At 38.8% G+C, this 27,043-nt stretch overlaps 1 protein-coding gene across 1 annotated transcript in view; it reads right to left on the bottom strand.

Moving 5' to 3' along the window:
* The window catches only part of LOC132102502 (metastasis-associated protein MTA2-like), a 33,198-nt gene that overhangs the window by 3,623 nt on the left and 2,532 nt on the right, over window positions 1–27,043 (bottom strand). The window contains exons 2-12 of the mRNA XM_059507260.1: window positions 7,680–7,747; window positions 6,630–6,723; window positions 4,000–4,117; window positions 3,788–3,851; window positions 2,847–2,964; window positions 2,454–2,556; window positions 2,267–2,366; window positions 1,960–2,148; window positions 1,786–1,860; window positions 1,620–1,678; window positions 29–129 (exon numbers count right to left, since the gene is read on the bottom strand). Coding sequence (XP_059363243.1) covers window positions 29–129; window positions 1,620–1,678; window positions 1,786–1,860; window positions 1,960–2,148; window positions 2,267–2,366; window positions 2,454–2,556; window positions 2,847–2,964; window positions 3,788–3,851; window positions 4,000–4,117; window positions 6,630–6,723; window positions 7,680–7,747 — 1,089 coding nt within the window. The remainder of the gene's footprint in view (window positions 1–28; window positions 130–1,619; window positions 1,679–1,785; window positions 1,861–1,959; window positions 2,149–2,266; window positions 2,367–2,453; window positions 2,557–2,846; window positions 2,965–3,787; window positions 3,852–3,999; window positions 4,118–6,629; window positions 6,724–7,679; window positions 7,748–27,043) is intronic.

The following is a 27,043-nucleotide window of genomic DNA, read 5'->3' as shown; positions in this document are numbered from 1 at the left end:
TTATATCTAAATACTTGAGTTCACTCACTGTGGCAGCTTTCACAACTGAGACCTTTCTGGTAACCAGTGGCACCATTCATGCCAGGTTTACTTCCAGGTGCACTGATCTGGTTTGGGTTGGGTTTGGTGCTGAGGGAGAGAACGAAATTTAGATTCTCCAACAGCAGAAAAAAATAATTTAATCTTCACCTAACATAAAATGAATACATACAATAGAATATTTAAGTAAATGCCTACTTTTCATTCTGTGCTAATTTTGCGTTCATTAATAGTTTGACACTACTATTGAAATAGTATTGAATAAATAAGCTTTCCATTGATGTATCCTTTATTAGGATCTGACAATATTTGGCCGTGATACAACTATATGAAAATCTGGAATATGAGGGTGCAAAAAATAAAATAAAAATCAAAACACTGAGAAAATCACCTTTGAAGTTGTCCAGAGGAATTCTTAGTAATGCATATTACTGATCAAAAATTACGTGTATTCCTGTGGCTCAGTGGTAGAGCATTGTGTTAGGTGCGCAAAAGGTTGTGGGTTCTATTCCCAGGGAACACACATACTGATTTAAAAAAAAATGTATAGCATGAATGCACTGTAAGTCACTTTGGATAAAAGCGTCTGTTAAATGAATAAAATTTAAAATGTATTGATATATTTACGGTAATTTACAAAATATCTTAATGGAACATGATCTTTACTTAATATCCTAATGATTTTTGGCTTAAAAGAAAAATTGATATTTGGCCCATACAATGTTTTTTTTTTTGGCTATTGCCAAAAAATATACCCCAGTGACTTAAGACTGGTTTTGTGGACCAGGGTCACATATATAAATGTACAAATACTGTTTGCTTACATTTTTATATACTGTTTATATGTCTACACTACACATTCACACTTGTATATGCACACACTACACTAATACTTTTGTAATTGTGTAACTTTTGTATTAAGTACTTGTGTATTTTGTCCTCAAATTTATGTCCAGGCTGCCAGAGGAATCTCAGAGTAAGAATTTCATTATAAAGTGTAATATAGTGTTTCCTGCACATATGACAAAACCCTTGAATCCTGATTCCTGAAAACAAAATCATCATAGTCTCGACAAAAATATTAAGCAGCTGTTTTCAAGATGATTAAGAAGATGTTTCTTCCACATCAAATCAGCATATTATAATGGTTTCTGAAGGATTATGTGATACTGAAGACACTGAAGCTGAATTCCATCAAAGGAAAAAAATACATTTTGAAATATATATTAAAATAGAAAACTATTAAAAATATTTTAAATTGTGATGATATTTCACTACATAAATATTTTTTTAAATTTTCATTACATACATATTTTTATATTTTAATTTATTAATGATCAAATAAATGCAGCCGTGGTGAGCACAAGACACTTCTTTCACTTCTTTAAATCTTTTGAAACCCAAACTTTAAAACTGTAATCCATTTAAAAATTCACTTTAAGCCTTTATTTGTATAAAAATATTATTATTTATATTAGGAAACTAAACTCTAAAGGGGCACCAATTTGTGGCATGAATTTGGAAAATGCCACTAAATTCACACACACACACAAAAAAGTGCAGTGACCTTAAATACTCACTAGGTGGGGATGTACACCTGCTTCAGCTTGCTGTCAGCCTCTGCAGCCTTTAGTCTTTTCTGATAAGAAAAACATGGTTTAAATAACATTTAAAATGACGTATGCATGCATAAATGTTAACATCAAGATTTATTTTGTAAAAAAAAAAAAAAAAAAAAGTTTGTACCTGCTGGATGTAACGATCAGTAGTCTTCCACATGTAGTAGAACTGGACCACACTAGCTAATGACTTCCAGGGCAACTGCGGGACAATACATAAATGTTCATTTAAAACTTGAGCTTTTCCAAATAATGCAGTGTGTATGAGAGCAAATGCTCAAGTATAGCGTCTTAAACTCACAAAGTCTTGGCGAATGTCATTGAAGTCTTTGCCGTATTTCTCTAGAGCCTCCTCGAACAGCATGGCCTCTGAGGCGCTCCACTCTTCCATCTCATCCCTGCACAGCACCGGGCCACCCTGAGGCACCAGCATCGACATGGCCTGGGCGAGATCATAGCCATTCTTCTGCAGGGTGTCCATGGCGTGGAACTATAGACAGAGGGGACAGTGTGAGCATCAGATGTGCATGAAAACTGAGGGAAGTGAATGAAATGCTCCTGTGAGTAGCTGAGGAAGAGAGAGTGATTGGATGCTTCAGTTCTCTCACCAGTGTAATGTCTCTAGATGCTGCCGCTGCGCTCATGTGTAGACTGGGTTGGCGGATTGAACTGCTGCAGTCTAGTGCACGTGCAAATGTACCAACAGCCCTAAAATACACAATATTTGAATTGACATCATGCTACTGCGCAATAAAAATGTAAAAATAGAATTTTAATTAACAGTGAAATACTAACCGTGCCACCACCAGGAACTGGTCTATCTGAGGATCCTTCAGCTGGTTATTAGGATCCCAAACCTTTGTCTCAAGCTTCTCCTGCACTCGACTGTCTGAATCAACTAATAAGGTGGAAAACATTGCATTTACTAACGACTGGTTTTGAATTAGCCTTCAACATCTCTTCCTAAAATGTGTCGTGAAAACATCAACACCAGGACCTGAAGTACTGACGCAATATTGTGATGAGAATCATGTGCGAGTAGGACACAATGTAAACACTGCAGCTGCTTCAGCATCAGATGTCTGATAATGCCACTACTAGAGCTTCATGGAAATCGATGGAGTTTTCAACAACAAAACGACCATGTTTTAGTAACACCAAGGTGTAGCGACATTAAAACCTTCTGACCTTCATCCAGTTTGTCAGGGATCTCTGCCTGGTATTTGGATCCCACTCTGATCTCGCCCTGGTCAGCCAGCAGGGTCTTCTGCACCGGGTCAAACACCAGAGAGTAGAAGAAACAGTCCTACAGAACGAACACACATTATAAAACACAAACACTTCACACAGTTGGCCATTTGGTAAAAAGCGTTCCCTAAATCTAACAATTTTGTTTGCCCTTGAAACGACAGAAAAAAAAGTACTACTACTGTTCAAAATTTAGGGTCAGTCAGCTTTTTGTTTTGTTTTAAACTTTCATTCAGTGCTTATAATGTTACAAAAGATTTCAATTTTAAATAAATTGTTTCAATTCATAAAAATCCTAAAAAAAAAAACAAATCATGGTTTTCACAAAAATATAAAGTAGCACAACTGTTTTCAACATTGATTATAATAGGAAATGTTTCTAGAGATCATGTGAAACTAAAGACTCGAGCAATAAATGCTTAAAAATTAGGATTTGCCATCACAGGAATAAATTACATCTTAAAATGTATTAAAATAGACAAGTTACTTTAAATTATAACAGAGTTTTTTTTAGTCATGAGACTTCTTTCAAAAATATTTGTAAACTTTTACAGTCCCCAAAAAAGTAAAAGAAAATACAAATAAAAATTCATTGCAACAAATCAAAATCACACTTGACAAATCAATTGTATTTTTTTTTGCATTAGAATCATGTAAATTGGAGGAGAAATTATCTTGATTCTTCAAAAAATATCAACATTTGTTTTAATGTAAGTGGTAAAACGTGACAATATTTCTAACAAATTTCATGAGACTCACTCTTACAGCATTGTCATATTATGGCCTGTCTTTCAATCATGGCTTTAATGATGGTGGTAGTATTGTGGCACTCCATGATAAACCACACAGTGAGTGTTCTTGTACTGCAGGTGGACTCTTACCTCTCTCTCTAGGTAGCCAGTTAAAACATCAGTCTCATTCAAGAGTGTGACATTGCATTTTCCTCTGTAGAAAAAAATGAAAACATGCACAGTATAAATAGGACTTTATCACTACAAACCAAATGCCTTATATATATATAGAGTCTTAGTCTGGGCTCTGATGGAATTGTACCATTCAATCCAGATATGTTTGTGTCTGTGAGTGAATTTACCGTATATGTGTGGCCGGGAGAGACTCAAACTGTCGAGACAGGAACAGTTCTCTGTGCTTGAGCTGGTGTTTCTGTTGTTCTAACATTGAAGGCTGCTTGGACTCCTCTTCAAAGTCTCCTAAAATGCACACACAAACATATGAGTGTGATTCTAATGGCCTCAATTAATTCTGATCTGAACGAGCTTCCTCTCAGAACACAAACAGACAAAATCTTAACAGTTTACACATCACTAAGTTATTAGTAATGGTTGTGATCGGTTTCAAACTCATTCATATACAAGTAAATTGAACATCCTTCATGAGATCTGCTGACTCATAAGAGAAGGAAACCATTATTATGCAGGTCCAACTAAAAATGACTCGAATTGGATGATTTCAAAAGCATGACTTAAACACCCAATTTGCAACGCTGATGGAGAAATTTCTTAAATAGATGCTCATGTGACTTGGCAGGACTTTGTCAGCCGATCTGACCGGACTCCACCCCTGCACAGAGGCGAAGGAAACCCTGTCAATAAGAGGGCGGGAAATCAAACCACACCCCTTTCCATTAACCCCTCCTGTCACCCTGGTGGCCCTGCCCCCTCCTTTCTCTCCCCTTGGCCAAAGCGTCCCTGCCAGCTTTACTCGGAAACCCTGTGCAATAAACCTGAGGCGCCCATCCCCCCATTGAGCAACACCCCCCCCCCCCCCCCCCATCATGCACAAGTATGCATTAAAAAAATAAATAAAAAGGCACAAGCTCTCTTTCACACATGCACAAGCAGATGAGCACTCAAGACACACGTACGACAAATTCATCATACTTGCACACTCTCAGAGCCAGACACACACACACACACACAAATGCATTCAATAACACTTTAACTCCTTCACTAAGACAGCAGCCAGACAGTGTTAACCTAATGTTAACCCTTTGAGCACCATTGCCCGGTGGCTCCCATGAAGGCTCTTTTGTTCTGAGAGCACAGGGTGGATGGCAGCTGAGGATAAGCACAGAGGAGCCCATTCAGGGAGGGGGAAGGAGGAAGATGGGCAGAAGGTAGAGAAGGGAGGACGTGATGTAAATGGGAACCCTGATCTTGTGTAACAGGACAGTGTAGGTGCTGTAGAGTGCCACGACAAAGAGGAGGATAGGTTCAGAATTAAACTGGCGGCCAAGTAGACCTTGACCTCTCATGACTGCACAGGATTTAAAAGCTAACTCCTGCCCATGTCAATGCAATAAAACCTCCTCAACCCAAACCTGACCCTACTCTGGAATTGTTAGGTATATGCGCTGCACTGACAATTACAACAGGTTTATGGTGGTTCACGAGTACAAAATTTACATATAAATGAACCACTACCTCGGGCATGTAGGTAAGATGACAAATCTTTATCAGACATGTGGGATGTGCAAAACTACTTATTTTCAAAATCAATTAGTCAGTGGGTTGTCTGAATGACTAATCAGGGGGTCGGTCTCAGAGTAACCCTATCAGGTGAATTTCTCAGTGGGCACTCACATGGGATAACAGCGGGTTTTAGTTTCAAGACATTTTCAGATGTTTAGTTTGTGTGACGCAATGGACAATTATCTGTATGTGTGCAGGGACCAACAACTGCGTGATCTGAATCCAAGAATGCAAGTTCTTTCAAGAAGGCAACTGACAGATACTCAACAAATATATAGGGCTAAATACCTGTAGCCTTTTATTGCATAAAACAATCTTCTGGAGACGAAAAAAAGGATTACACGTAATACCCAAAACACTACTTAAACTATGTGATATTAAGTCTGGCAGTAAAAAGTAAAAAGAAAAATAATAATTCTAGTACTTCCAATTTAATGATGCAACTTCTCAGAAAACTTGAATGCATAGCTGAAAAAAGAGAATAAAAATCAAAATCTGGTGTTGCATCACTAGCCGACCATCCTGTCCATCCCTAATTATAATGGATGTGATCTAGGTTTGTTGCTCGTTGTGTAGATTGGTGTCCTTCTGCTAAGACCTTCTGTTTTGTACCTTCATAGAAAGCTCCGCAGATTTCTGAAGAATGAAAATTCACACAATTCAAAACACGCACTGCCCTTATCGTGTTTATTTAGTAAATATTTTGGATAATTAGATTATACTTTCAACCATCAACACAAGAGACTAGAACTACTCCACTGAGAAATTGCTGAAATTTTAAATTAAAGATTATGAGGTCACATGATTAAAAAAAGTCTTGACTTTTGATTTCATGACCACTTCAAATCTGTTTGGCATGATTCCACAGATTTCCCCTCAAATTCAGTGTACAATATAAATTCTGGGCCTACTAATTGGTCAAATTCATAGAGGAGTAGTAAGGTTATATATTAAAAACAATTCTTAAGATTTTCTTGCAGAGACCTACTTCTACATTCAGACTGAAGACTTAAAATACATAAAATACAAGGTCATGCAAGTAGTATGACTTAAGTACACATGGTTTGATCCACTTTGGTGCCTTAATTGCTGCTCCCATTGCCTTTCAAAGCTGTAAATCCGAGTTGGTGTTTCACTGCAAATAGTACATCTACATTGTGACACCATATCTTTATCTTAAATGTGATGAAGAAGTGTGAACTGCTGGAGACTAAAACAGTTTGGTACTCACTTGCATTGCTATCCGCCAGTGTGTTCAGGTTGGCAGATATATCTCTCCGTCTGAAGAGACAGACCACCTTGGCTTCTACATTTCCATTGGCAGTCTTAGGGAGACATGCAAAGATAAAAAGTGTGAGAAAGACCATTCACAAAAAGATCACACTTCTAGTCATTTTCTCTATACAATGTGTGAAGTAAGCACTTTAAGTGCTATTACTGTCTTCATGTCATGGACTTGTTAAAAACCTATAATTTAAGTATAACTTTTAAAGTAAACTTTCACCAAAAGTGGGACTGAATGATACTGTCTATGATTTAGCACCAACATTTAAGCTGCCAAGTAAAAAGTTGTGAGCCCTATTAATATCTACAGTCCTACTCATTTTCCAGCACTGAAAATGAACCACTCTATATGGAAATGAAAATCACATCTTGCTCATTAATGCAACACTGTCTGGATTAGAGTTGCGTATTTTCAAGACAACACTGAATTCTGACTATATTGAACACAGACACCACTTCCATAAGTTTAACCATCCTGCTGAGCTTCATAGCCCTTCAAAATGAGGTTACATAAAAGTGTTTTAATCCCTGCTCCAGGAAACAGGCCTGTGTCATTCTCAGCATTATGTAAGTGTCTTACGGCTAGATCTTCATCTCAAACACAGCCCAGCATGCATCGGTAGACAACAGCATGATGGATGAGCATTAGCAATGCACAGGAGAGGGGAGCAGGTGACAGAGACAGTCTGTTACACTATCATGAGTGACAATGCATTAGTAGAGAGCTGGCATACATTGTCAATCATCCATGTTCAGTGGAATGTTTAAAAGTGCACATGCAATTGATGATGTATGATGATAAATGACTGGTGGACATCAAACGCCCCAACCAATCACAGTCTGACTCTAGGTTGTAAGAACGTTGAAATGTCAGATTAATAATGTATGCTGTCATACTGCTCAATAATAAGTAAATGCATGAATCAAAAAGAAAGCAAGCACAATATTTTTGATAAAAAATTATGAAAGAATATAACATAACGGGTTCCAACCTCACCTTGTTAAGTTCTTCTATTCGGCGAATCAGATACGGGTTACTGGAGGAGTTTTCAAAATACACATAATCTGTAGTAGACAGAAGAAATCATCTATAAGTGACAATCATCTGTAATATCGCTGAGCTTCATAATTTATTTGTATAAAATATATACACAAAATGACAAACAATCTAGCAAAGATTGGGTTACTGAGAAATTTGGATCAACAGAAATACACAAAAACCCAGACATACCAAAAAGGCAACAATTATTTTCATGATATTTATGCATATTATAAATTGAACTGATAAATGGCTGATATTGTAATTCTATACTATTTTGTAAAAAACAAAACAAACAAAAAAAAAAAACACTAAAAATAAGAAATACAATAATCTGGTTTAAGTGCATTTGGGTGCAACATTATAATATAAAGTATGATAATGGATATTCATTTTTTACAGTTGCTAAAGAGAGATTGCATTTCTTTGCATTTTTAAATTGGTGTATTAAAAGATTAACTTTAATTTTATTGTAGTAATTTAAGTTTTTTTTTAATTGGGGGGGGGGGGATTGAGGAATAAGCATGCACAATTAAATAGACAATAGAGAAAAAAATCTGTAATATCAGTCAATAAATTATACAGTACCAATATAATGCACACACCATACTGAAAGTGGCATGAGCAAGGGTATGGACAATCAGAATCAGAAAGAGCTTTATTGCCAAGTATGCTTGCGCATACAAGGAATTTGTTTTAGTGACATAAGCTTCCAGTACACAGAGACAACAACACACAGACAAAAAATAAAATAAAATAAATAAAATAAAAAGAATTACAGGAGAATTACAAATTGGCAAATAAATAAGTGTATAAACAATTGTGCTATAAATTATAATGGAATAGGATTGAGTGAGATGCAGGAATGTTCTAGGATGGAGGGGTAACAAATAAATATAAGGATATTGCACATTTTTGCATAAGCATAAGTTTAAGTGGGAAACATTTAACTGTTCATGAGGTAGATTGCCTGGGGGAAGAAACTATTCTTGTGCCTTGCTGTTCTTGTATTTGCGGCTCTGAGGTGCCGGCCAGATGGCAAAAGTTCAAAGATGGGGTGACTTGTATGTGAGGGATCCAGAGTGATTTTCTGAGTCCTTTTCCGCACTCTGGATGTGTACAGTTCTTGGAGGGTGGGCAGGGGAACACCAATAATCCTTTCAGCAGTCCGAACAGTTCTCTGTAGTCTTCTGATATCTGATTTTGTAGCTGAACCAAACCAGACAGTAATTGAAGTACACAGGACTGACTCAATGACGGCTGAGTAGAACTGTTTCAGCAGCTCCTGTGGCAGGTTAAACTTCCTCAGCTGGCGAAGGAAGTACAACCTTTGTTGGGCTTTTTTCACAATGGAACCAATGTGATTGTCCCACTTCAGGTCCTGAGAGATGGTGGTTCCCAGGAATCTGAATGACTCCACTGCAGCCACAGTGCTGTTCATGATGGTGAGTGGGGAAAGTGCAGGGGGGTTTCTCCTAAAGTCCACAATCATCTCCACTGTTTTGAGCGTGTTCAGCTCCAGGTTGTTAAGACTGCACCAGACAGCCAGCTCTTTAACCTCCTGTCTGTAAGCAGACTCGTCACCATCCTGAATGAGGCCGATGACTGTAGTGTCGTCTGCAAACTTCAGGAGCTTGACAGCTTGACAATACTGAGAGAACATATGATGAGGCACGGTCAACAGTGTGTACACAGAACACAATCACTCTCTCTTCTGGTCTGGTCAGCTCTGGACATTCTGCTAGGTGTTGATCTTTGATCAGACTAATGCTTACTGTTCTCGCCTCTGCTCAGCCATGTTCTTAAAGTGTGCCACAAGGGACAAATCAAAATGGAGGTCTCTCTCCCAAGTTCATGAGCTTCATTAATCAGAGGGACACTGTGAAGAAAGGCAGGGCCAAATAGATCAATAATTTCCCTCAAGGAGAAACAGGGTCTAGCCATCTGCTCTTCAAGCAGGGATGTGCTGTATTGTTAGCTCATGGCATCTGGTGTTCAGAGACACCTATAAATCCACTGAAGCTTCGGGATACTGACAGGGACAAAAACAGCAGACAAACTAAACTTAGAGGTGAAATGTGTCATTTCTGCATTACTAGCCTCAATAAACCAAATGTATGAGAAGTTTCCTGAACAATCCTCCAGATAAACAGAGCCAGTCCCATCTCAAACTCACAACATCAATTCAGCCAACATTGCTGTATTGGGCTGGTCGGGATTCTCAAATAAACCAGAAAGGTTTATATGCATTCATACTTTGAGGGAAAAATACCTACAGATGGCTTAATCGTTGCTAAGGCTGGGTTTAAAAAAACTAAACAAAACTCCTTTTCAGGTTAATCATGATATTCATTTGAACATTTTAAGATGTTCATGTTGTGAATAGACAGTGCACATGCCTGTTAAAAAATATTTCAGTGAATTCTGAGTCAATATTCTATGGATCTCAGCACGACTTGTGAAATATTATATATATATATAACCTTATATACAGTCGTGGCCAAATGTTTTGAGAATTACATAAATATTGGAAATTGGAAAAGTTGCTGCTTAAGTTTTTATAATAGCAATTTGCATTTACTCCAGAATGTTATGAAGAGTGATCAGATGAATTGCATAGTCCTTTGCCATGAAAATTAACTTAATCCCCAAAAAAAACTTTCCACTGCATTTCATTGCTGTCATTAAAGGACCTGCTGAGATCATTTCAGTAATCGTCTTGTTAACTCAGGTGAGAATGTTGACGAGCACAAGGCTGGAGATCATTATGTCAGGCTGATTGGGTTAGAATGGCAGACTTGACATGTTAAAAGGAGGGTGATGCTTGAAATCATTGTTCTTCCGTTGTTAACCATGGTGACCTGCAAAGAAACGCGTGCAGCCATCATTGCGTTGCATAAAAATGGCTTCACAGGCAAGGATATTGTGGCTACTAAGATTGCACCTAAATCAACAATTTATAGGATCATGAAGAACTTCAAGGAAAGAGGTTCAATACTTGTAAAGAAGACTTCAGGGCGTCCAAGAAAGTCCAGCAAGCGCCAGGATCGTCTCCTAAAGAGGATTCAGCTGCGGGATCGGAGTGCCACCAGTGCAGAGCTTGCTCAGGAATGGCAGCAGGCAGGTGTGAGCGCATCTGCACGCACAGTGAGGCCAAGACTTTTGGAAGATGGCCTGGTGTCAAGAAGGGCAGCAAAGAAGCCACTTCTCTCCAAAAAAAAACATCAGGGACAGATTGATCTTCTGCAGAAAGTATAGTGAATGGACTGCTGAGGACTGGGGCAAAGTCATATTCTCCGATGAAGCCCCTTTCCGATTGTTTGGGGCATCTGGAAAAAGGCTTGTCCGGAGAAGAAAAGGTGAGCGCTACCATCAGTCCTGTGTCATGCCAACAGTAAAGCATCCTGACACCATTCATGTGTGGTGTTGCTTCTCATCCAATGGAGTGGGCTCACTCACAATTCTGCCCAAAAACACAGCCATGAATAAAGAATGGTACCAAAACACCCTCCAACAGCAACTTCTTCAAGCAATCCAACAACAGTTTGGTGAAGAACAATGCATTTTCCAGCACGATGGAGCACCGTGCCATAAGGCAAAAGTGATAACTAAGTGGCTCGGGGACCAGAATGTTGAAATTTTGGGTCCATGGCCTGGAAACTCCCCAGATCTTAATCCCATTGAGAACTTGTGGTCAATCCTCAAGAGGTGGGTGGACAAACAAAAACCCATTAATTCTGACAAACTCCAAGAAGTGATTATGAAAGAATGGGTTGCTATCAGTCAGGATTTGGCCCAGAAGTTGATTGAGAGCATGCCCAGTCGAATTGCAGAGGTCCTGAAAAAGAAGGGCCAACACTGCAAATACTGATTCTTTGCATAAATGTAATTTAATTGTCGATAAAAGCCTTTGAAATGTATGAAGTGCTTGTAATTATATTTCAGTACATCACAGAAACAACTGAAACAAAGATCTAAAAGCAGTTTAGCAGCAAACTTTTTGAAAACTAATATTTATGTAATTCTCAAAACTTTTGGCCACGACTGTATGTGTGTGTATATATATATATATATATATATATATATATATATATATATATAAGGGCTGTCACTTTTAGTGCGAAAATCGATTACACAATCGATCGGACCAACCAAAAAAAGTTTCGAAAATGGAAATAGGGAATCGATTTTAACCAAATATGTACACTATTAATTTTAAAAGAATTAATTAAAAAATATAGATGTAACTAGTGTTGTCAAAAGACCCGGTACTTCGGTACCAAGTCGGTACTAAAAAAATTTAAATGTGACGGTACCAGGTTTCTTTAAGTACCGGTAGTACCGAGGACCCGCTCAAACCCGGTTCAGCGCTATGATTTCCGCGAAGCAGAAAATGAGGACGGAATCTCAAAATCCAGTCATGAAAATGAAACTTACATTTTAATATGGACAGTCATAGAATTTGTCAAAATTAACAAATTAATCAAATCAAATCTCCATATGTACCAGTATCTGTAAATGTTAAGCCGCAAATGTTGCTTGAAATATGAATCCGTGTTCTGCGCGTCTCTGTGTGAATTAATGAATGGCAGAGACGTGCGGGTTTGTTTACTACATAGACCGAAGCACATGACGCTTGCATTAATTTCAGCATTTCAGTTTCTCACACATGCAAAAGAGAGAGAGAGAAAGAGAGAGTCTTACCACGCTGAATCAGTAATAATAATAATGGAGTTCATTTAGAATTATTCATATTCATTTTTGAACAAGCAGAAGACATACTGGTTTCTCCGGTAGTGGGCGGAGCTAATGCGCAAATGGCAATTCCATTGGCTGGCGCTGATCTCTTACCGTCCCTGTTTTGATTTCAGCAAATCAGTTTGACCGAACGCAGACAACGTGATTAATATTCATGAACCCAGCAGCTCATCAATTCGTAGTGCATTGGATATACATTAGTATGATAGTAGAATTAGTAGTAGTATTATCTTTTAATAATAATTAATATGAATAATAATTAATATGATCTATTACTATTTTTTTACAGAAACCATCAATGACCAAAAATATCTTAAGCATCACCACCAGTCTTAAGTTCAGTTAAAATGACAAATATGCATTCATTAGGCCCAAAAGTAAATTTTTACATAAAGGCATTGTGCTAGAAATATTACTATTATTTAGTAAAATGTATGTGATACTGCTACTACTGTTGAAAAAATTTATAAAACTTTATTTTTTAAAGAAATAAATCGCAATATTTCTTACATGTTTTAATTTTAATAGAAAATCCCCTTTATTTACCAGAAATAAAATGTGTTAAAATTTCATAAATTAAAAGACAAATTAAATTTGGGTGAAACTTGTTTACTGTTTTTCATAATTATATAACTTGTAGAAAAACTTTAAACACAATTGTAAATAAGTATAAAGAATGGCATTGGTTTTATTTTTAGTGCTAAAAAGTTTTTTTTTTTAATTAGCATATTTTTGTGTTTTGCTTTGGTACCGAAATTGGTACCGAGAACCGTGGATTTTCACTGGTATCGGTACCGAATACTGAAATTTTGGTACCGTGACAACACTAGATGTAACAAAACTCACAACCAAGCAGAAAAAGAAAATGAAGAATTCCAAAAGTGCAGTATGCCTTGCGAAAGCTAGACAGAAAATACCAGCAATTTTATGCGCCTACAAGACCCAGTGACGTCGAAAGCGACCTCTTATGCTGCGTTCACACCAACGCAAATAGAGCGTCTGGCGCGAATAATTTTAATGTTAAGTCAATGTAAAGGAACATTTACGCGCGTCTGGAGGTCTCACGGCGCAGTAGACGTGAATTCGCCTCATTCGCGCATCTAGTTACAGGAGATTCTGAGTTATGAAAAGGACCATTGCAAGCTTTGCGACCGGCTTTTGGGGTGGAATATTGGCAGTGATACCCCCACCTTGCGCAGCTGTACCTGAGTGTCCCTGGGACATCAGTGCGATCGGAACACACGTCTTCTCGACAGCTGGACATATAGTGAATAAAAAACGCTCTGCTCTGGACCCCGAAAATGTTGATCGACTTGTTTTCCTGTCCAATAAATTTGTAATGGCCCTAGCCTTTTTGCGCATTGTATTATGCCTGCCTAGTGCCGCCTAGCCTAAGTGTCGGTTACGTTCAATAAAAAAAACACACATGGCCTGTTGTCAAGTCCATTTAAAGTTTCATTTTTTGAACAGTTGTTTGAAATGGATTGAATCATTATTTAAAATAATCTTGTAGATTTTTGAGTTGCCTAAATCATAAATGCAGCCGGGTTGAAGCCTGCAGTGATGTTTTTCTTTTGTTATGGCAGCAGTCCCCTCTGCACATATATTTTTTTGAGAATGTTGTACTCCTGTTTCTGTTTGTTATTCTGCACGAAACTTCATGCCAATAAATAAGAAATTTTGCTGACTTGTGCGTTTCCAGCGCTCTCTTTACGTTCGTCCGTCATTTGACGTTGAAAAAGGAAATGTCTTTTTTTTTTGAGACATGGAAAATCGATTTTACAATCGATTCAATGAACACTTATGTCACAAAAGTGACAGCCCTAATCAGGGGCGTAGCACCAAATTCTGGGCCCTGTATACTCTCAATGTCAGTGGGCCCCCTACACATGCCATTGTACGATGCGGGTTAGCAAAATGAAAATTCAATTTTGAATGAATTTTTTTTTTTAATTATTTGAATATAAACAAGTATAAATAGTGTTTAAATCTATAATCAAATCAGATTATAGTAATGACTGGTTCTTTCATTCACCACCTGAATTGATGCATTTGGCCTGCTTGTGCTCAAATACCTTTAAACCTTAGGCTACATCAGTATCCATGATACTGATGCAAGTTTTAAATTAAAAACATTTATTTTTGAACAGGACAACACGAGACAACTGTACCCTCAGAAACCAATCAAATAAGCTAAGCCTGCCATAATGAAAAAAAAATGTCAACTATAAAGGAATAACCTTTCAGTTTTGTAAATTCCCATTAATTCCCTTATATTCCTGTTAACTCCCATGGAAATTTTCCAACTTTGAAAATTCCCAGAATTTTGCAACCCTATTCATTGGCTTTGATATCATCATGAATTTATTGAGCATTGACTATAGCTTTTAAGCACAGCACTGTTTGTTTCTGAAACTGGTTAATGTTGGCAACCTGACGTTAGGCCTGGCCCATAATTTACTTACAGCAACAAGCAGCCTGGTTGACAAACTAAGCTAAAGATTTAACATTAGCATACATACATTAGCAGCAGCTGTCTGAAGTTGACTAAGTTAACTTTAATTGGATGTAGGTGCATAACAAGCAAACTCAGTTCACCTTTTGGAAAGAAAGCAGTCATCAGCTGCTTCCCCTCATTCTGCCTCCTTTCTTTTTATTCCTGTCTTTCTTTTTTTTTGAAAGCCCGATTTGGGCTTTTTTTGCGCAGCATGATCAGGCTCCCAGGCTCTAGACCGCTCAAGACTCACTGCGTTACTTGTTTGCCGCCGGCTGCCGTCTATGGGCGGACTAAACCATTTGGGGGGGGGGGGGGGGTCCAGAGTGTCTGGCACTGAGTTCATTCTCACAGTTGGTGTTATCAATATATTTTGAAATGAATAATGACATCAATTGGAGGGCCCAATTAATTCGAATTAGGCTACAAAAAAAAAAAAAAAAAAATGTACAAAAAAAATTTATGGGATTTCAAAGGGCCCTCTCCCTAGACGGGGCCCTGGGCAGTCAGGTTCACTTTTCCCCCCACTACCACGCCCATGGCCCTAATACACACACGCACACAAATGTAGAATTCATTCACCTCCCTGCCTGCGGGTGTCGCTGTTGGACAGTGTTTTCTCTACTTCCTGTTGGCCTTCTGTAGCTAATCGTAGCTCCGTGTAGCTGTTTTTATTTTATTTTTTCTCTAGAATCTATCTTACTATCACTTTCTGTATTTTAAAGTGGTAAAATATAACTTAATTCACACCATATTTCTGATATTATCGATCAATCTTTTCAGATTAACTTTGATCGTTCACTTTTATTTTATATCCGTGAGTGCAGTACACCTGCAAAGCGTAAGCACTCGTTAGCTTGTCATTAGCGTTTTCATTCGAACCTATCGCTGTTTTCTTTTCTCCTCTCCTCTCTCTCGCTCCAGTTTTTCACAAGTTCATCAAACAACCGCAGTAAGAATATTTCATCAAGCACCGATTAATGGCTTCTCCTACTGTTATTTGCACCTCTTGCCACATGTACAGTTTATCTATCTCTGTCGCTGATGAGGGATTCACATGTGATAAATGCAGGGAAATAGGTAGGCTGACAGAGGAGATTTCAGAATTAGAGACACATATCCAAACTTTAATTGAGAACAGTAAGAATGTTAGGGTTCTAGATACGGCTTTGGATGCGTCTAGCTCAGGGATTCCTGTACATTGTTCGGTTCCGGAAACAGAGCCCCTGCAGCAGGGCAACTGGGTGACAGTGAGGCAGCGTAGTCGTGGGTCAAAACACCGCTCTTCTGTTCCAATCAAAACTTTAAACAGGTTCTCTCCACTCAGTGATGCACCCACTGAGAAACCTGATGAAAGTGCTCTAGTTATTGGTGATTCTATTGTACGGAACGTGAATATAGAGGCACCAGCCACCATAGTCAAATGTTTACCGGGAGCCAGAGCGCCTGACATCTTGGCAAATTTAAAAGTGCTGGCTAATGCTAAACGTAAATACAGTAAGATTGTTATTCATGCCGGCGCTAATGACGTTCGACTTCGCCAGTCTGAGATCACTAAAAATAACATTAAAGAAGTGTGTAAAACTTGCAAGCACGATGTCAGACACTGTAATATGCTCTGGTCCCCTCCCTGCTTACCGTGGTGACGAGATGCATAGCAGATTGTCATCACTCAATGGCTGGATGTCTAAGTGGTGCCCACAGAATAACATAGGTTTCATAGACAATTGGACGAGCTTTTGGGGCAGACCTGACCTGTTGAAAAGAGATGGTCTTCATCCCTCCTGGGGTGGCGCCACTCTTCTCTCTAGAAATATGGCAAATAGTCTTAGTGTTTATACTTGACTAACTGGGGCCCAGGTCAGGAAGCAGACAGACTGGCTAAACCGACCCTCTGCTAGCTGCCTCCCGTCACAGAGGTCAGTTAATTATCAGCACATAGAGACTCTTTCACCTAGATATCACACTATAGAGACTGTGTCTGTTCCCCGAACATGAAAATACAAAAAACGTCCAAACCAAGTTAAGATTAACAATTTAATTGAGTGTAATAACAAAAACTCCATAATCATCGGGAAGAAGGAAATGAAATTTTAATAAACACCAAATAAACAAAACAGCGCATCAGCCCCTCACAGACGACTGATGCGCACAAATAAAAAGCAAAACATAAAATAAAGCCCAGGCCTGGTCCTCTCTCGTCCTTCACTGTCGTTGCTCCAGTTTTATATCCTTCCATCTCCTCTGTGGGAATCGAGGCCGGTGGTGGGTCGCAGGTGTCGCGGATTTCCCAATCACTCCACCGGCCTCGCTCGTGTTCCCACATCCCTCGGCCCCGCCCCACTCGTCACATTGAGGTTCAACAAATAAAAAACAGAAGCAATATGGATAAACAAATGATAAAGCTTGGCTTATTGAATATCAGATCCCTTTCTACGAAAACACTTTTTGTAAATAATATGATCACTGATCATAATATAGATGTACTCTGTTTGACAGAAACCTGGCTAAAACCTGAGGATTACATTATTTTAAATGAGTCCACCCCCCAAAATTACCGTTATAAACATGAGCCGCGTCTAAAAGGCAAAGGTGAAGGTGTTGCTTCAATTTATAACAACGTTTTCAGGATTTCTCAGAGGGCAGGCTTCAAGTATAACTCGTTTGAAGTAATGGTGCTTCATATAACATTATCCAGAGAAACAAATGTTAATGATAAATCCCGTTATGTTTGTACTGGCTACTGTATACAGGCCACCAGGGCACCATACAGACTTCATTAAAGAGTTTGGTGATTTTACGTCCGAGTTAGTTCTGGCTGCAGATAAAGTTTTAATAGTTGGTGATTTTAATATCCATGTTGATAATGAAAAAGATGCATTGGGATCAGCATTCATAGACATTCTGAACTCTATTGGTGTTAGACAACACGTTTCAGGACCTACTCATTGTCGAAATCATGCTCTAGATCAGGGATCAGCAACCTTTTCGGCATGACGTGCCATTTTTTATTTTTATGGTTAACCACTGTGCCAAGTGTGCACAGCCCCCCCCCCCCCCCACACCCCGATGTAATTCTGTATTTAAACGGTACATACACAATTTTTTATTATACGATAAAAAAAAGTTTTTTTAACGTTTAATCAACGTTAATGCACTGCTTTAATTGATGAACGTGCACACACAGACACACACACACACACAACACACACCACTCGCACACAGAGATCTGAGATCGTGCTGTGCAAAAAGTAGCATTCAGAAGCTCATAAACCTGAGTGTTGTCACGCTACTTTTATTAATCGATACTGAATCGCTACATTATATTTCTCAACAACAAAGGGGCAAAATCGCTTCATTGTCTGCAGAGAGAGACAATTTACCCCCCCCCCCCCACTTTCTTTCTCTCAAAATGGCCATATTTCAGAAAATTTTTCATCACTGGATATAGCTTTAGGTCATTTAACATTTCTATGGTAAAACGTATTATTAAAAGTTGACTAATGTTAATTGATTTGCAGCTTCATCTTACCTCACTCTCTTTAACGTTAAACTGACGCTTCGCGCTCTGCTTCTGTGAACAGTAAACCCCGCCTACTTTGATCTGATTGGCCATCTCAGTGATTTTGACATTGACGAGTGCTGTTAGACCGAGGCTTTGATCTGAAGCACCTAGTATGTGCAGTGTTTGCACGTGCATCCATGCAAGTTAATTCTCACACTTTAATAGTATTTGTAGCACCTAACAGGCTGTGTGACTATGAGAAGTTATTACATCAAACTGTACGTCATTATACAGTTTTCCTTATTGCTTGCGTGCCAGCGATTATCCCTCTGCGTGCCACTGTTGGCACGCGTGCCGTAGGTTGCCAACCCCTGCTCTAGATTTAATACTGTCACATGGAATTGATGTTGATAGTGTTGAAATTATTCAGCCAAGTGATGATATCTCAGATCATTATTTAGTTCTGTGCAAACTTTATATAGCCAAAATTGTAAATTCTACTTCTTGTTACAAGTATGGAAGAACCATCACTTCTAACACAAAAGACTGCTTTTTAAGTTATCTCCCTGATGTATCCAAATTCCTTAGCATATCCAAAACCTCAGAACAACTTGATGATGTAACAGAAACTATGGACTCTCTCTTTTTTTAGCACTTTAAATAAAGTTGCTCCTTTACGCTTAAGGAAGGTTAAGGAAAACAGTTTGACACCGTGGTATAATGAGCAAACTCGCACCCTAAAGAGAGCAGCCCGAAAAATGGAGCGCAGCTGGAGGAAAACCAAACTAGAGGTATTTCGTATTACTTGGCGGGAAAGTAACCTATCCTACAGAAAAGCATTAAAAACTGCTAGATCCGATTACTTTTCTTCTCTTTTAGAAGAAAACAAACATAACCCCAGGTATTTATTCAATACAGTGGCTAAATTAACGAAAAATAAAGCCTCAACAAGTGTTGACATTTCCCAACACCACAGCAGTAATGGCTTTATGAACTATTTTACTTCTAAAATCGATACTATTAGACATAGAATTGCAACCATTCAGCCGTCAGCTACAGTATCACATCAGACAGTGCACTATAGACCCCCTGAGGAACAGTTCCACTCATTCTCTACTATAGGAGAGGGAGAATTGTATAAAATTGTTAAATCATCTAAACCAACAACATGTATGTTAGACCCTATACCATCTAAGCTCCTAAAAGAGGTGCTTCCAGAAGTCATAGATCCTCTTCTGACTATTATTAATTCCTCATTGTCACTAGAATATGTCCCCAAAACCTTCAAACTGGCTGTTATTAAGCCTCTCATCAAAAAACCACAACTTGACCTCAAAGAACTAGTTAATTATAGACCAATCTCGAATCTCCCTTTACTGTCCAAGATACTAGAAAAGGTGGTATCCTCACAATTATATTCCTTCTTAGAGAAAAATGGTATATGTGATGATTTCCAGTCAGGATTTAGACCGTATCATGGTACTGAGACTGCTCTCCTTTAGGGCTGCAACTAACGATTATTTTGATAATCGATTAATCTGTCGATTATTTTTTCGATTAATCTTTATGTACTTATATTTTAGTTTTGCCCATTTTTTCCAATTAATTATTAACAAAGGGTCTTTATCATTCAAGATAGACTTTTAGAGATTTTAACCATTTTGCATTGTCATATCCTCATCAAAAATATACCTGGAGTTTTGTTTTATTATGTGTTAGTAATCCTTTGTCAAACTCTTCTGCAATCAAAACACTGACCCATACTCTAGCAAATTTCACAAGGAGATTTCAAATAATGTTTTCACCATGGCAGTCCTTAGAGCTCCTAAAGTAGTGTAACATCCCGAACAAAGCTTATTAAGGAATCTTTCAGAAAATATTTTCATGAAGAATAAGAATAAAACAGAATAAATTTGCAATACATTGAATTTTATTATTTTTTTTCTGTAAACACACAACTTATACCTGGGAAATTGTATACAATCCTTCGAATAAAGTGCCAGTGGCATGAAACCTGAATGGAACTCACGGTAAAATCCATCAGAAGGTTGTCCAGAAAAATATTTCAAGCACTTCAAATACATTTAAACCTTTACCTCTCTCATTCAGTCATAATTAGGCTGCAAGACTGAATTATGAACTGGTAAACGACAAACTGATCACAGAACATGTTTGTAAATCTTTAAATGTTAACTGTTAAAAAGCAATGTTATTATTTTTTACGACTAAACATTTGCAAACACAACATTGTACAGGAGAATCTGCACAAATAAAAGTCTTAAACAGTTAAACAGTTCAGTAGTGCAGAGTTTACAGGTTACTCTTCTTTTTTGAAGGCTCAAAGTAAAGTTCTCCCACACTTTGGATGACTTCATTGAATTAGTTTTATATTCCGCTTTTTTCTTTTTCTTTCCCAAGCTTACTCTACTGCCGTCTGTCTCCACCATCTCGCTGAATGCTGCAGATGCAGTTCGGGAAGCATGTGACATAAAACGAGGCCAGCTATTGGCTATTCGCTACTTCTCCTGCTGTACTGACTGCCACACTTTGGTCATCGCAGATTTAAAATATGCACAAAATGAGCCGCTTACGGCAAATAAAAGTTGTTTAGCAACTAATCGATGACTAAATTAGTTGACAACTATTTTAATAATCGATTTAATCGATTAAATCGATTAGTTGTTTCAGCTCTACTCTCCTTAGAGTTACAAATGATCTGCTCTTATCATCTGATCATGGGTGTATCTCTCTATTAGTTTTATTGGATCTTAGTGCTGTGTTTGACACAATTGACCACAACATTATTTTGCATAGACTTGAACACTTTGTTGGCATCAGTGGAAATGCATTAGCATGGTTTAAATCGTACTTATATGACCGCCATCAGTTCGTAGCAGTGAATGAAGATGTATCATATCGATCACAAGTGCAGTATGGAGTACCTCAAGGCTCAGTACTAGGGCCGCTACTCTTCACGCTTTATGTTACCCTTGGGAGATATCATCAGGAAACATGGTGTTAGCTTTCACTGTTATGCTGATGATACTCCGCTCTATATTTCTTCGCGGCCCGGTGAAACACACCAATTTGAAAAACTAATGGAATGAATAGTCGATATAAAAAACTGGATGACGAGTAATTTGTTACTGCTAAATTCTGAAAAAACAGAGGTGTTAATTATAGGACCTAAAAACTCTGCTTGTAATAACCTAGAACACTGTCTAAGACTTGATGGTTGCTCTGTCAATTCTTCGTCATCAGTTAGAAACCTAGGTGTGCTATTTGATCGCAATCTTTCCTTAGAAAGCCACGTTTCTAGCATTTGTAAAACTGCATTTTTCCATCTCAAAAATATATCTAAATTACGGCCTATGCTCTCAATGTCAAATGCAGAAATGTTAATCCATGCATTTATGACCTCAAGGTTAGATTATTGTAATGCTTTATTGGGTGGTTGTTCTGCACGCTTAGTAAACAAACTACAGCTAGTCCAAAATGCAGCAGCAAGAGTTTTTACTAGAACCAGGAAGTATGACCATATTAGCCCGGTCCTGTCAACACTGCACTGGCTCCCTATCAAACATCGTATAGATTTTAAAATATTGCTTATTACTTATAAAGCCCTGAATGGTTTAGCACCTCAGTATTTGAATGAGCTCCTTTTACATTATAATCCTCTATGTCTGCTACGTTCTCAGAACTCAGGCAATTTGATAATACCTAGAATATCAAAATCAACTGCGGGCGGCAGATCCTTTTCCTATTTGGCGCCTAAACTCTGGAATAACCTACCTAACATTGTTCGGGAGGCAGACACATTCTTGCAGTTTAAATCTAGATTAAAGACCCATCTCTTTAACCTGGTGTACACATAACATACTTTTAATATTTAAATCCGTTAAAGGATTTTTAGGCTGCATTAATTAGGTAAACCGGAACCGGAAACACTTCCCATAACACCCTATGTACTTGCTACATCATTAGAAGAATGGCATCTACGCTAATATTTGTCTGTTTCTCTCTTATTCCGAGGTCACCGTAGCCACCAGATCCAGTCTGTATCCAGATCAGAGGGTCACTGCAGTCACCCGGATCCAGTACGTATCCAGACCAGATGGTGGATCAGCACCTAGAAAGGACCTCTACTGCCCTGAAAGACAGCGGAGACCAGGACAACTAGAGCCCCAGATACAGATCCCCTGTAAAGACCTTGTCTCAGAGGACCACCAGGACAAGACCACAGGAAACAGATGATTCTTCTGCACAATCTGACTGTGCTGCAGCCTGGAATTGAACTACTGGTTTCGTCTGGTCAGAGGAGAACTGGCCCCCCAACTGAGCCTGGTTTCTCCCAAGGTTTTTTTCTCCATTCTGTCACCGATGGAGTTTCGGTTCCTTGCCGCTGTCGCCTCTGGCTTGCTTAGTTGGGGTCACTTCATCTAGAGCGATATGTGACATGACATTCAGCCAAGTAAGGTGACCCATACTCAGAATTTGTGCTCTGCATTTAACCCATCCGAAATGCACACACACAGAGCAGTGAACACACACACACACTGTGAGCACACACCCGGAGCAGTGGGCAGCCATTTATGCTGCGGCGCCCGGGGAGCAGTTGGGGGTTCGATGCCTTGCTCAAGGGCACCTAAGTCGTGGTATTGAGGGTGGAGAGAGAACTGTACATGCACTCCCCCCACCCACAATTCCTGCCGGCCCGGGACTCGAACTCACAACCTTTCAATTGGGAGTCCGACTCTCTAACCATTAGGCCACGACTTCCCGTAATCGTTGACTTGATTGCAAATAAATGCACAGACACTATTTAACTGAACAGAGATGACATTACTGAATTCAACGATGAACTGCTTTTAACTATCATTTTGCATTATTGACACACTGTTTTCCTAATGAATGTTGTTCAGTTGCTTTGACGCAATGTATTTTGTTTAAAGCGCTATATAAATAAAGGTGACTTGACATTCCCACGCAATTTTTTCCCCCTCATTTTAGTAAATAGTATCCAATTTGCAACAATTCTTCTCCTCTATTTGATTTACTAAGAAAGAGGGAAGAACAACAATTTAATTAAATGAGGGAAAAAAATATTTATGCATGGGCGCAATTTATTTTTGTCTGCATATAATGCTCCATAATATTGCAAAACAAATGTGCAGTCATGGCCTAATGGTTAGAGCAGGGGTGGCCAACATCAGTCCTGGAGAGCTGGAGTTTTTCTTCAACCTTGATTAAAACTCACCTGCCTGTAGCTTTCTAGTAGACTCAAGACCTTGATCAGCATGTTCAGGTGTGTTTGACCAGGTTGAAGCTGAACTCTGCAGGACTGTGGCTCTCTAGGACCGACACTGGCCACCCCTTGGGTTGGAGAGTTGGACTTGTAACTCAAAGGTCACAGGTTGGAGTCTCGGCACTGGCAGGAAATGTAGGTGGGGGGAGTGAATAACCAGCGCTCTCTTCCACCCTAAATACCACGACTGAGGTAAGACCCTTGAGCAAGGCATGAAACCCCAACTGCTCCCCTGGTGCCGCAGCAAAAATGCCACACTGCTCCAGGTGTGTGTTCACAGTAGGGCTGCTTGATTATGGTAAAAATCATAATCATGATTATTTTGGTCAATATTGTAATCACGATTATTTGTGTGTCACTACTCACTGCTGTGTGTGTGCACTTGGATAGGTTAAATGCAGACACCATGCCTTCTCCTTCCCGGGTTTCGGCACCACTGTAGCAATATACCAACTTCATAATCATCGGGAAGGAGGAGGCGGGAACCGGCGGACAATCAAATGATATCTTAATGATCAAAATAAACACAAAACAGCGCGTCAGCCCCTCACGGACGACTGACGCGCACAAATAAAAACCAAATACAAAATAAAGTCCAGGCCTGGTCCTCTCTCATCCTTCACTGTCGTCGCTCCGGTTTTATATCCCTCCATCTCCTCCGTGGGACTCGAGACCGGTGGGTTGAGCAGGTGTCGCTCATTTCCAATCACTCCACCGGCCTCGCTCCTGTTCCCACGTCTCTCGGCCCCGCCCCACTCGTCACACTCTCTATGTTACAATGCAAGAACAATCTGACGTTACACAATGCCTCATTTACTGCTAGAAACCTTAGTGAGAATTCACTGACAAGGCACATTTCATGTTGCATAATGATACAGCTCTCCTTGCACTTAGCATCTGGATTGTTACAGTAAAATTTTTACTACAGTAAACTATTGAACAATGTGTCATGTTTGCATAGCAGGAGAGAGGCTCTCAAACCAAGAGTTCAGTGAGCACAAGTGACCTGGACAACATAAATTCTAGTGGTCAACCAATGTATCTTTTCCAACAAACATGTCTAGACAGAGCCTGAGAGTTGACAGGTATATAATAACTAGGGGTGCACCGAAATTTCGGCCGCCGGAAATTTTCGGCCGAAATGGCATTATCGGTTTCGGGCCGAAATAAAAAAAAACAGCCGAAAACATAAACCGAAAATGAATGTCACCCGCCCCTCCCATCCATGAGCAAGCGCTTAGGTTTCACTCACGGTCGAGCTGTTATCACGCGTCTGCCTATCAAAGATTAAGCATGTCAAAGGGCTGTCACAATCAAAAAAAGCTTGTCACAAAAGCTGCACAATCGATCGGACCAACCAACACAAGTTTCGAAAACGAAAACAGGGAATCGATTTTAACGGCCTTCTCTCGGAGCGCGTCCAGCTCGTCACTATACGCTCGCAGCGAACGCGCATCACACAGCAACTGCAGGTTCTGACACACACACACACACACACACACACACACACACACACACACACACACACACACACACACACACACACACACACACACACACAGAGCCTATTAGTGCATAATATCAATGTAGCCTTCAGTAATGTTTTTCATTGATGTTATGGCAGTCCACATTGCTGACTTGTGCGCGTCTCAAGCACCCTCTTTACGTTCGCCCTAATGCCTGTTTAGTTGTCGGTGGATATGCCTATATTTGGCGTTGAAAAACGGATCAACGCCAAATATAGGCAATTTACTAACGATTCATTGAACACTTTGCCTATGTCTCAAAAATCGAACAGGATTTTTTTTTTTCACAAAAGTGACAGCCCTATACGAGAGGACACCAAAGTTGCAATATGTAACATTTGTTCTGCAAAAATCTCCAAAATTGTGGATTTTTTTTGCACAATTTAAAAAAAAACTATTTTATTTGATGGAACATAAAACTTGAAGAATAATTATTATTTATATTTATTGTAAAAAATATGTTATGTTTTGTTATGTAACTGTTAATAAAAGTTTGATTATTATATTGTGATTTTTCAATTCAGATCCATTAAATCCAAGCAATATATATATACGTTTTTAAAAGAAGCCATTTTCGGCTTCAGTTTCGGTTTTCGGCCAAGTGCATCCTAAATTTTCGGTTTCGGTGCAGAATTTTCATTTCGGTGCATCACTAATAATAACAATATGCATACAGTTTGATGACTGTATACAAGACAGAAAAAAATGGTTACATTTTATTTTACGATTGCCTTGTCACAGTGTAATTATACCTTTAGTAAAGAGTAATATTAATTAACAACATGTACTTACTATATGGTTAGGGTTAGGATGAGGGTTTGGTTTAGGGTTAGTTGCATGTAATTATACATAATTTATTGTTATTACAGTAAATACATGTACACAAGAACACCGTATAATAAAGTGTTACCAAAATGATTTTACACATTTAAAATGCACTACAAAAGATTGTTGGTTGGTTGGTGTTTTAATGCCATGCCAGCTCCCTTGGCTGCTTTCATAGTGCATAATAGTATAAAAGAGCAATTTAAAAACCTAAATCAGGTTTTTAAAGTCTGTTTTAGATAAACATTTTTAAATGGATTCAGGATTAACTTGTTAAAATTTCTTCTAGCGTGTCCTCACAGTAATATAATTTTATAAGAGAACAAAAGCACACAACACAACTTAAAATATGTTTTAGAGATACAGGACTCATATCAGCATATCAGATGATCTTCACTTCATATTAAGAACTAGTGTGTGATTCTGGAATGTCCTATTCGACATTGTGTATATATGATCTGATCCCAGCAATCTGCTACAAAAGAATGAAAACAGAAACTACTTATTATCCATTGACAAGGCTGTTGGTAAAGTTGCAATGTAACAGAATTACAGACTTTTATTCCATATTTTGTCATACACCATAGTAAAATGGATGTAAAAAATCATGCTTGCTGATTTGGATAGAGGCACATCTGAATGTGAGGTAGCAGTCTTTTATAAGATAGGGGCGGGGTTTAAATGGACTTTGGAGAAGGGTGGTCAGAAGTAGGGGTGCTCTGATCATGATCGGCCGATCGTTAATGCGCATCTCGTCAGTAAAGCCGGTTCTCTAATCAGTGGTAAATTCCATCAGGTGCGTGATTTCACATAGAGCAGCTGTTACTACACAGAGAACTACTTCATTTTCAGTGTTTATTTGCGCATCTTCTCAGTTAACAACGGCTCTGTGTAGTAACAGCTGCTCTA

The sequence above is a fragment of the Carassius carassius genome, chromosome 2, assembly GCF_963082965.1.
Source record: "Carassius carassius chromosome 2, fCarCar2.1, whole genome shotgun sequence".
Lineage (NCBI taxonomy): Eukaryota > Metazoa > Chordata > Actinopteri > Cypriniformes > Cyprinidae > Carassius > Carassius carassius.
The sequence above is the reverse complement of the archived record's forward strand: the minus strand, read 5'-3'. Positions and strand labels throughout refer to the sequence as shown.